The following is a 12,247-nucleotide window of genomic DNA, read 5'->3' as shown; positions in this document are numbered from 1 at the left end:
AGGTTCAGATGCTGGTTTTCAGTTTGGTTGCTACACAGCCGATTCAAACTCAAGTCATCAGATCTGAAAACTAGTCTAGAGTGACGATTCCAAGTCACATCTTCCCACTCCTACAAAGTGGGGTCTCTCAAGGTGTACTGTCCCACTCAGTGGAGTGAGGGCAGAGTTAACTTTTAAATACTCGGTGCTGGAACCGAGAGTAATGACAATTACTTGAGAATTTAAATTAAATCATGAATTTACTTGAAACTCGGCAGAATTACAGTGAATAGTAGCTTGGCTAAAGTTTGTAACTATATCATAAAACTTAACAAGACATCAACAACAAAACTCACAACAATAGTACCCTTATGTTCCCAAAATAAAGTTAGAAAGAGAGAGAGATAGATTAAGATATCAGAAAAGAGAGGTAAGATTTCACAACTCCAAAGGTCAGTCGATCCAGCAACGATCTCTGCACTTCTCAAGGTGGCTGGTGCGATGAAACTTCATACAATGCCGCACACCTGGTGTCCCAAGTGAGAAGGTTTTTTTAAACTTTAGTTCATTTGGTAGGAGAGGGCAGCTCATTTCCTCCCTCTGCTCACTCCTCACACTAATTAAGGAGATTGTTCCAGAAATTGGTCATTGATTCCAGAAGTGAGTTGATTGGTCCTCTAAGGGTAACTGGTGATTTGTGGTTTCTGCTACCACCAGGTCAGTGATCGCTCCATGACCCTGCTTTTATGCAAGCCCAATTAATGAGGTAGGCCTCAAGGAAGAGATACTGTTAATTCCTTTATCTCAAAGATTGATGCCTTTGTTTTGTAAATAGTAAGTAGGCCCCAAGGAAAAGATACCATCCTGCCTCCGCAGCACTTATCTCTCCCTCCCTGGCAGGAGTTGCAAGACCAGCTCTTTAAGACGTAACAAGGTGCACACCGTGTCCATCACACAGGGGGGGTACCCAGGTAATTGCTTACCAATAAGGGAAGGTCTCTCAGTCCTCAGGCAACATGCCTTAGATGGCTAGTCTAAGGAGAAGAGTCTTCCACTGCAGACCCACTGCTGTGAGGAAGACCAACTCAATGGTGGCCTCTGGTGGGCCCTATTTGTACCCTAGTTCAATCTGAGCAGCAGTAATTTATGGTAGTGGTCCAGAAACTTCTCTCAGCCAAGGCATTTAATTGGTCCAGGGCCCTGTCTGGTGACCAAGGGGTACATGCATAACCACAGTGGTCCATCAGCCCAGAAGTCCCTGTTGCTTTTGGGGCAGGGGAGTGCATCTGCCCCACTTGAGTGTGTGTGTGTCCAGCTTGGGCTTCTTTTGGAGGGTTCTTTGGAGGGTTCTTTGGGTAAGAGTTTCATTTCAAACAGAAGGAGCTAGCTGGTGCACAGCACTGGGAGCTGAGAAGAATACAGGGTATCTGTCACCCCTAATCCCTGTTATCATCCTTCTGGAAGAAAATGAAAGGACTTTTTGGTTTTTTTTCCCTTTGATTCTAAAATGTCAGTCTCTGCCAGTGAGTTTTGGGATCCTAAGCCAGGACTGATAAAAAGTGGAGTATAGGAGCTTCATTGGTGATTCCATCACCTCTCTGCATAACTTTTACATATACATATATATCTATGTATTGTGGCATGTGTCATCTTATGATTTAAAAAAAAAGATGGAGAAATGTGATGATTAGGTAATGGGATAAGCATTTTTTCTGAAGCAAGTCTGAAAGATCACTGGATGTGGTGATATCATGTCAATTGTCCTAAAAAGCATGTATTTAGGATAGTAATTATCTGCTAGTTGAGTAAGAATTACAAGATCACAAAACGAATTACTGTTATTAGCAGAAGTATTTGTTCTCACATCAAGCTGTCATCCTGCTGTTTAATATGATTCTGCCATGTGGAAAAAAACTAATGTCAGATACTTTATTAAGTCTGAGTTTATGATTTACCTTTTTTTTCAGTGTCTTCTAAAATGGCAATAATTATTTTGACCCCACTCACTTTAAATCAAACCTACAAAAGCAAGAGAACTTAAAAACCTAAGGGGCTTTTCTGGCTTTGAGGATACTGCATAAATGAGTTTGGGATCTGAAACTATAGGATCTGTGAGAGAATATTACTGGATATCAATGTGTTAGCCCATACAGAGCTGGCCTACAAGAGCTCTTTACTGCAGTTCTACGAGTTAAAGCCTGGTAAACACCCTTTTATTTACACCTCGCCCCTGCTTTTAGAACAGGAGTTTAACAGAGTTGTAAGATGGTGTGGCTTAGGGATCTGAGGCACAGAATAGCCCCTTTGATTGCAGCTTAGGTGTGATCTGCCTGTACAGCATTTAATAACAAACAGCTAATTGTGGGGTTATGCACTGAGTACTGCAACAGCAACAATAAGAAGGTTTTTTGGTGTATAACTGACACATACTCTAGATACCTGTTAGTTGATAACTTTCTTGCAGTCTTGAGCAATGTCAAAGATTTCTGGAGCCTGAGATCGTAATAAGCCATGGATGGGACCAATCTATGAAGTCAGGTGGTTTTAAACAACGTCTTCTAATAACACTTCCATATTGAGTTGTGATAGATAAGGTCGTCTTTCAAACAGGTGGTTGTAGTTGGAGAAAAAAGTAGAAGACTGAAAAAATTAAGCTACATAGCTCAGATGAGGAGGTGAGAGATCTACTTGTCTTACCTGGTTCCCTTTGTTTCAGTCAGCCTAGTGCTGTAACGTCATAGTTGACCCATTGGCAAAATCAGATTACACAGCCTTAGCCTTCAAGACATTGGAAGCAGCAAGTGGCTTTGAGGAATAGTGTGATTCAAATACAGATAATACTGTGGAAAAATTTCATTTAGAAATGTGACTAAAATTCAGAGAAGTGCTAAGGGAAAATATCTATTCTGGGCTAAAGATGAGAAGTTCAAATATCAGAGTTTACCAAAAGCCAACAATTCTCAGTGAAACTCCTAATCCTAGCAAACTTCTATAATTAAAACCTCTTGGGTATCAAAATGTATCGTATGTTGCTGTACTTCAGAGTTACTTTACAGTCCCAGCCTCTCCAGAGCTGATTTTAGTCTTTTGGTTTTTGTTGCTTTTTTTGGTCTTTGGGGTTTTGTTGCAGTTTGTTTTGGTTTGCATTGTGCATTTTGTTTTGTTTTTAAATGAAGTGGTAGCTTTTGCCAAACTTACAAGGTGAGCATCAATAAGAAAGTGGTTACCCACGTACCAGTCAGGCCCATGGATGAATTATGAGCAGAAATATTTCTCTTACTCTATCAGGCAGTTTAGGTTTCCAGTCTGGAAGCCAGACAGGTGACCAAAAGGCAAGCAATGGCTTTGTACTTCCTTCTGGTGCGTGAACTTGCATAGCTGTTCAGAGTTGTGGCAATGCCACAGAGTCTGTGTGCTGCCTGACTTTGCAGTTTCCCTGGGACTGTGAACTTTTGGAAAAGCTGATTGCTCTTTAAATAAAGCTGAATATCTCTCTGGACATCTGCGTGTTGTGGGGAAGAGAGTGAGAACGTCACTCCTTTTCACCTCTGTCAGGCAAGGGCCAGAAGACGCTGTTTGCACCTCTCTGCAGCAGTGCGAATGCCTGGGTGCATGCTTCGCTCTGGCTGGCTGTCCCACCGTGCAGAACTGTTCAGGCCTTGGAGATCACGCTGTAGAGTTGAACTGAACCAGGCAGAGGGGCTGATGTACCTTGTCTAGCCCTCTGCTGCCAGTTTAGGATAACACAGATCTTCCAGATGTCTTGTGCCTTATCTGCCAGTCCCATATGAATGTCTTTGGTATCCAAGAGCATCTGAGATAGCAGTAGGTGACCAAGTTTAGGCAACTGAAGAAGGTCTTCCAGCCTGTGTCTGATGGGGAGTAGGATGTGGTCCAGCCTACAGCTCTGCTCTCTCCACTGCAGTTAGTAATAACAACATGTTGGGCCCTGTCTGGTGACCTTGACAGCTTTGTGCAGAGTAGCGAGTGGTGGGTGGGAATTTGAGGCAAGGGGTTTTTTTTCATGCAATATCAAGTCATGTCACAAGTTCTTAATGCAATTTCATGAAATAATGAAGAATGAAACTTAAATGGCAATCATGACATTGAAATCCAACCTCAAAACTTAAAAGACTGGTGCCTGCTTCTCTCAGTTTACTTCTCTTGCTGCCTGTGGCTTCATTCAGAGGTGTACCAGCTCATGGTGGCTATTCTAGAGTCCCTTTCTAGGAGTCCTTAGGAGAGGATCCATCTCTGCCCTGTCTTCTGAAGGTGACAGTCATTTAGCCCTGCCCAACTGCATGTCCCTGTTCAAGACAATTTACCACTCAGGTTTCTGTGTGGGGTCAGCATAGTAATTGTGGCAGCAGTAACCCAACAGTGTAAAGTATTCCTAGCTGATCATCCCTCTAAATTCAAAAATCATGAGTATGGTTTTCCCTTACAGCATTTTATTATCTTTGTTTGTTGCATAACACTGTTGCTGATCAGTTATCATCTTCTATTTTCTGTCTGTCATGCATTCCTTAATTACTTAATTACTTTGTTGGTGTATTTGGCACATGTTCATTCTCAAGTAATAAAGTAGTATTGTGCATTGAGTTCATGCATGAGATGTGTAGCTTTGAGTGATTCCCACTTGGCACTTTGTTATTATGTGATGCCCTTTTTGTGGGTGATGCATCTTCCTATTGATCTCTCCGTCAGTTGTAATTAATTAACCAGTAGTACAGGTTGGCCTCTCTTCCAGGTACTGGGTAGAATTACATGTGCCTACATGTTAAATTGCTGTGTAGATAGTCAAGCCTATTAGGCTTAGCTTTGATTTGACCGCTATTCTGTGTCTACTTTAGAGGACACCACTTATGCAGTTAACAGAATAGGCTAAGATCAGAAAATTTTTGCATAGGTATCATTCTCTATTTCTGCGAATTCTTCATACAGTGAAATAAACCAAGAACAGAATTGCTAGAGAATCCTCCTCAAGAGATGTGAAAAACTTAAACGGAAAACTCTGCAGTATATACAAATTATTTCTTCAACTCAGCATTAATTTCCTGGAGATTTCTGATCTGAGTCGGTGTGTACATCTGGTAGCCACAGCCTTATACGTCAACGATAACGTACTGGAGTCAGCAGCTTCCTGGAGTTTCTTCTGGTTTATAACACAGTCACAGGATTTTCTTCCTCAGTGCCTCTGTATTTTTTTCACTTTCAAACTCATTCTGCTTAGCAAGATGATACAATAACTTTAATTCTTTTTATGACTGTATTTAGTTAGTGCTTTAAAAACCAAAGCAGTGTCTTGAAACCCAATGTTGTTTTAAAACTTCTAAAAAAACAAACTTGAGGATAGAATAATGTCAATATTGATAGATCATGTAGATTGGAAGAAAATAAGGTTTGTCTATCCTGCAGAACAACAACAAAAAAAAACCTTCAGCATTCATACAGAAGGAGAAATCCCCGAGCACATATTTGTCCAAAATCCATTGCTCTACACAGGTGTTATCTTTTACTTATGGATATGCTTAAAAGCTGTATGTATGTACATTTGTGTGATGTAAAAGCTGTTTCTAAACTTACCTTTTCTGCCTCCGCTATGTTTCTCTTCAGGTATTATTCTATGTTGCCTAAAAAGCAGTGATGTACTTTAGCAGAGTTGATAATTCAGAGGTACAGCTGTTTTCCCCCAGCGTGCTAGATAGAGGCTACTCTTAACTCTAAACTTCCTTGAACTGAATACTCATCTTTATTCTTTCTCTCCTTTCTTTTTTTCTTCTTTTCAGTGGGCAGTTTGCAGTAGTGAAAAAATGCCGTGAGAAAAGCACCGGTCAACAATTTGCAGCAAAATTCATCAAGAAACGGAGAACGAAATCAAGCCGGCGTGGAGTGAGCCGGGAAGATATCGAGCGCGAAGTTGGCATACTGAAAGAGATTCGACATCCTAATGTGATCACCCTGCATGATGTTTATGAGAACAAAACTGATGTCATTCTTATTCTGGAACTGTAAGTAGCTCTAGAGACCTGAGAAGGAGTAACAGAATGTTTGTTTGTTTGTTTTTTAAGAAATAGACAGTTTCTCTGAGGGTGATTTAATGTCTGTTGTTTAACCACCCCAAAAGGAGATAGATAATAGCCTGAGAATTCTTTAAGTCAGAGTTGTAACTTCCTGATTTCTACACATATTTTTCACTGTAAATGCGCTACAAAGGTTAAAAAAAAAAAATCCAGCTTATTTAGGAATTTTTTCCTCCTTGTTACTTTAAACACTGTTGATGTTATTGGTCCAGAAGAATAGCCTGGAGCTAGATAAACTGGTTTTAAAAGAAGAGCAGAGGGAAACAGAGATTATAAGTGGAGTTCAGTGAATTTTTCTGTCTTATATGTTGGTGAAAAGTAGAGTAGCATCACTGAATGCCTTTTCTCTTTTTTTAACCCACGTAACAGAGAACAGAATTTTCCCAGTTCTGTCCTGTTGAACTGTAAATAACTTTCATATCCTTGTTTTAGTTCACATTTTTCATCCAAGGTTAATGCTAATGGATTGAGGTAAATATGTCGGCAGAAAATACTTCTGCATTGTTTCAAATCTGACTTCAAGTTCCTCAAAGGTTGCAGGTTTACAGTTTAAGCATTACACACATTATAGTTTGGTAGCATCTGCTGGTGGGACGTGCATGTCTTTACATCGTTTGCATGCCTGGCACTGTATGTTGCCATACTTGCTCTGTATGAGTTATATGTGCTGTGTGCTTTAGAATGAATATTTTGTGCAAACAGATGATTTGGTACCAGAATGCTGGGCAACACTTTTGTCATTTCCTTGCCTGTTTTTGTGATTTTTCTTATGTAGTTTATGTCTTCCTGTATGCTAGCTTTCGTAAGTGATATTTCCACTTACCTTATAAGGTTACTTTAGTGTTGCATGCTTTCAGTAACATGTAGTTTACAGTATAGAGTGAAATGAAAACTGGGAAGTAGCTTTTGGAGTTTCATCTTCTCCATGGTTTATACATGCACAACACTGCTGTGTTACGTTACAACATACTTTTACACTCCTTAGTCCAGCACGTGATGGTTTACTGTAATATTGTAGTCTGAGTTGGGTTGTTTTTAGTTCTAGAAGTATACACTTACAATAGTTTGTCAGCTTTGGATAACTTAAGCTAATATTGTTTTTAAAAAAGCTAAATGATCATCCTTTATGAAGTAAAGCTTCATTAAATTCCTGTCAGAGTATCTGCTACTCCTGGTTTTTGTTCAGAACTGTTTAAACTTGTCGTGAATACACAGCAAAGTTACTGTGATGCTGCTTTCTCTCGCCATTTGGTACTAGCTCTCACATCCTTCCTGTCCATGACCTTACTGTCAGCGTATTGCTGCTTCTGCAGTGCTTGCTTCCTGCTCTGTAATTGCTGCAGACTAAGTCAGGCTGGTGTCTGGACTTGAAAGCTGGACAGTGGTGGGAGGAATGGACTCATTTGCCCCCTTGGACATGGGATAGGAGCCCTTTTGGCAGCAAGATTGCTGTGTGTGTCTGTGTGTACCCACTAACATTCATCAAACGGAAGCAGATAATCCTTGTGACAGTGTGTTTTAGTGTTTTTATTATAAGCTCAGCAAACGACTTGTGTTCCAGTGTGGCTAATTGTTTTGCCCATGTCATTTCAGTTGGAGATTTTTTTTTCTTTTTTTTTTTTCACTTTTCCAAACTGCTCTGCAAATCTTACAAGTCAAAGCAGCACTGTTTGGGGTGTCACAAAGATAATACATTTATTTAGTTAAAGGGCAGAAGATTAAAAGATGACATGTTAGCAATCCCTTTGTAAACGGAATAAACTAATTACTGTAAAGTCTCGTAATTCTCAAAATCACTGTGATATTATGTAAAGCTATTGTAGAGGCAAAAGATAGGGGTTTTAATCACATGCTTAGACACTTAAATATGTAATCCCTTTTTTCTGATGTTCTGATATTCACATTTTTGCCTAGGGAGCTACTCCCTTGACATTCTTTTTTTCTTACAGAAGAATTTCAAACAAACAAAAAGAAAGCTGAAAGCTCATAAAATAACCTGTTTTGCTGTCCTCAGAATCCATACCAAGTGACCATTTTACTTTCTGTTTAGAACATAGCACTTTTCCTGGGACTTGCGTTCCTTTATGACTGCAAGATGAGGCAGTACACCCCATACAGACAGGGGTTTGTGTAACTTAATTTTTCCAGCATTTAGAAAACTAAAAATCAACATTCCAGCTATGTATGAGAAATTCATAACAAAACAAAAACCCAGAAGAAGCACTGATTTTGTATTAGTAAGCAAGTGTATTAACACAAGCAGTGGTGAGGAAGAGTATCTCTGGTTTCTCTTCTTGACAGAAGCTGCATCCCACAGGTGTCCAGCCACTACAGCTGCCCCTCTGCCTGCCAGATTTTACCATTCTGAGTCTCAGGGCAACGGCGTCTGTTGCCTGTTCACTATTGATTTTTCTCTCTTGGTTCAGCAAGAGGTTTGCAGTACTGCATGCAGCTTCCTAAACATTTTTTTGCGTTATCAATCAGCTGTTTCTCAGAGGTGAACCACAGACTGCAGAAGCCTTCAGTTAATTCCCCTGCAGCAAATGCTATGCCAGCCAGCAATGTATTCAAGGTGGTGATTTGTATGCGGTAATATGTGGGTAGTTAGCTAATTAATGCAGTGGCAAGGTCCTCACAACACTGAGTGCAAATCAAAGCTGCTTATTAGGTGTTTGGAGGTTTTTCCCTCAACTACTTTGTGTCAGGAAACTGACCTACAAAAAGAAAAAAAAAAATTACAAACCCTTTAATTTCTGAAACTTTAAAAATAAAATGCTTCCTTAAAATATTGAGCAGTCACACACAAGCATGACGTATCCTTGAAGAGCCTTACTTTATTACAGGCTTTTGGTATATTTAGAGAAATCAGGCATATTTTCGTATTTCTAGGTCTTTCTTAGTGGCAAGTGTCTCCTTGGTTTGGAAATAACCTTTGAAATTCCCACTCTCTGGACTCTTTCTTCATCTTGCAAAGAATGCTGTGTAAGAATGTTCATTCTTACATATGAACTGGAAGACACTGCCTCTTCCTCATCTAACTTAAAACTCTAACAGTTTGGTTTTGGAGTTTTTTCCTCCTATCACACAAATAATTAGTCAGAATTTTATAGTGCTTTTTTTCTAGCTGCAGCAAAGTCTGTTTTAGATGTTAATAATGCTGAGCTATTCTCAGTGAACTCTGCTGAAGCCATCATTTTATCAGACTTCACAGACTAGAAAAGAGACGCCTCTGTCACGCAGTGATAATTATTTTCTTTCCTCAGGCATGTTTTGCACCTACTTGTTTCCTGCTTTGCTGGCATTGGATACATAATCTCTGTCTCTTCTGTTTTGTTTTTCCTTCCACTTTATTACGTCTTAGTTGAGACTGCAGACCTACAAAATATACTCAGTGTATGGTACTTTGTAAAGCCTTGGTTATGGTTTCTCAACACAGCTGCAGAGAATAAATACCCTTATCCTAAATTATATAGTAGTTCCTTAGAATGCTCGAAAGTAATGCAGATGGTCTTGCCTTCTAAAATAGCTTGTTAGCAATAGCTGACTCTTTTCAGTGGGAAGCTATGGCTGGAATTAACTTTTCGTAATTTTCTCTGCAAAAAACATACCTTCATTTCTGCATTAGAAAGCTTAATTGAAGACCATTAGCTCTTGTAGCATAGTTCTGAGTGATTAATATCTGTTTTTAATTTTTTTTTTTTTTTTTAAAGGAGAAGAAAGCTTTGAAAGTCTTAGCTCAGAAAGACAGGAAAGACATGCATTAAATACTAGGTTTTATGGTTTTTTAAAAGTTAGTTTCTGTGTACATCCTTTAAAACTTAGTCCTGTGCATCCCAGTGTCTCAGAGAGAGTTGCCACCTTATTGGTACCTTCATAATAATAAGCAAAACAGAACAAAGCAAGGAGAGGATGATAGACCCTTGTACAAAAATTCCGAGGATGTCATGAGTTGCTCATTGAAAAGTAGATAAGAGCGTTATCAATGGTGAACTCTTCAAACTCCTGTCTTGTCGGGGAGTTAATTTCATTCTTTACATATATAATAGCCTGGTTTTCAGAGAAGCTTGAAATCTGCACAAAGTTTCTTCAATTTTTAGTTGTCTTTTGATAAAAATAGCTCTGAGAATCTTGTTAAATTTACCTGTAAGTCATAAGGAAGTTGTTCTCGAGTGACCTTGTACTGAATTTTGAAAGGAGGATTGAATCTTTGGTGCTTACAGGGATGTAACAGCAGGTACATCAGATCTGCAGTGCTAAGTTGTAGATGCTGTGCCACCTTTTGAGTTCGAAACTACACAGTTCATAAAGGCTATGAAATGAAGTGGATGTAAAACCCCTTAACCTTAAATAAAACAGAAGTAGCAATGTTTCAGTCTAGTCTTTGGTTGACAACTTCTGTTTTGAAATAATGCGAGGAATCATTTGACAAGAGACATTTGACCACAGAAACCTTAGGGAAAATACTTCTTTTGCAAGTTGACAGAAGAAATGTTTGTATTAGAGAAGGATTCAGATAATTTATCAAACTGAATCTGCTTTATCAAATTGAATAAATTGGTTCTGCAATTCTTCTTTGACTTTACTAGTTAATGTTTTTTGGAAATCTAAGCAAGGTAAATTATACCCTGTAAGCTTCAACTTACTAGGTTAAGATTCTTCTAACAAGGTGTTTGGGCTTAGGTTTTGGAGTTTGTGGTTTTTTAACATAATCAGAAATCCTTAGATAATCATTAATGATAATTTAGATTAATCTGTTACAATATAAGCAGTGTGATCAACATGGCGTGTGACTGAGTCATTACAAGGTGACCACACGGACTTTGAAGGTTAATTGGCTCTAAGTTCCCTGTGTAGGTTCCCATAATGACTTCCTCTGAGATCTGGTGATCAGTTCCATTTCACGGTTAAGCATAGTTAAGAAAGCCTGGCAACTTGCAAAAGCACGATGCAAAAATCCTTTTTCCACAGGTGTGATGTGTTTTCTTTCCCAAAGGGAGATATGTGGGTTGCAGATGCATCTGTCAGCCTGCCTTTGGGAAGTCTGGGAAATGGTTTTATCGCTACTGCTTTTTATAAGGAATAATGCAGTAGACCTGAAGCTTTATTTTACTGTATGACTTTGGGAAAGCTAGCACCTCAGCCTAGAAATATCAAGGAGGCAACACATACCAGCTTTGCTCTTAGTGAAAATGTTTATACAAAATATTTCTAAAAATGTGTGCTCTGCTATTTGAAAGCAATATAAAATGTAGTCATGTTGTGACACTGAAAATGTATTTACTTAGCCCTTATGATTTTCTGTGTTGTACTAGAGTCAATAAAATAATGTGTCCTTTAGGGTTAATATGTGACCTCCATCAGCCACAAATTATTATTTTATTGAGCAAAATATTTGTACAACCTATTATGACTGTAAAACTTTGACTTAGTTTAAAGGTAAACAGAAAGGTTTTATACAGGAACATTAAATAATTAGTGCTTTAAAAGAAAATGGTATGTGAAGTCAAACATAGAGGCTTTGCAGCTGTAAAGGAATTTAGCTGTGTATCATGGTTTAGCCCCAGCCAGCAACTAGAACCACAGTCACTTTGTCACTCCTCCCTTCCCTGATGGGATGGGGGAAAGAATTGGGAAAAACGAGGTGAAACTCGTGGGTCGGGGTAAAACCAGTTTAACAGAACAGCGAAGAAAGATGTAAACAACGACAATAATAACAGCAGAAGAATATACGAAGTGAGGGATATACCATGTAATCAGTCGCCAACCTGGAAAACTGATACCCAGTCCACTCCCAAGCAGCATTCATGAGCATCAGTCCTGTGCAGCTGATCCTGAAAGAGCAGAGACCCGGACTGCACTTTGCAGTCGAACACAATCATGCCAAACAGCTGGTCCTGGAAAAAAAAAAAAGAGAAAAAATCGGAAAAGCCATCTCGGGCTGTATACTGAGCATGACCGTAATGGTAGGGAATAGCTCATTGGCCAACCTGGGTGTCAGTCTGGGTGCTGTCCTACTATTCTCCCTCCCAGGTTCTATGCACACCTGCAGCTGGAAAGTTGAAAAAGTCTTTGGTCTCCTTGCCAACAGCCAAAACATCAGTGAGTCCTCATACTCTTTTCATACCAACTTCACAGCCAGGAAGCTGAATGGAAGGAATCTCTCTGCTTCCAGAAGATACTAGTTA

General features: G+C 39.3%; 1 protein-coding gene across 2 annotated transcripts in view; it reads left to right on the top strand.

Annotated features, from left to right (window-relative positions):
* DAPK1 (death associated protein kinase 1) overlaps positions 1-12,247 on the top strand; it is a 92,076-nt gene that overhangs the window by 38,499 nt on the left and 41,330 nt on the right. For both annotated transcript variants that reach the window (XM_065045832.1, XM_065045831.1), the window contains exon 3: positions 5,769-5,990. In XM_065045832.1, the coding sequence (XP_064901904.1) occupies positions 5,769-5,990 (222 nt within the window). The remainder of the gene's footprint in view (positions 1-5,768; positions 5,991-12,247) is intronic.

The sequence above is a fragment of the Columba livia genome, chromosome Z (genome assembly GCF_036013475.1).
Source record: "Columba livia isolate bColLiv1 breed racing homer chromosome Z, bColLiv1.pat.W.v2, whole genome shotgun sequence".
NCBI classification, from domain to species: domain Eukaryota; kingdom Metazoa; phylum Chordata; class Aves; order Columbiformes; family Columbidae; genus Columba; species Columba livia.
The sequence above is the reverse complement of the archived record's forward strand: the minus strand, read 5'-3'. Positions and strand labels throughout refer to the sequence as shown.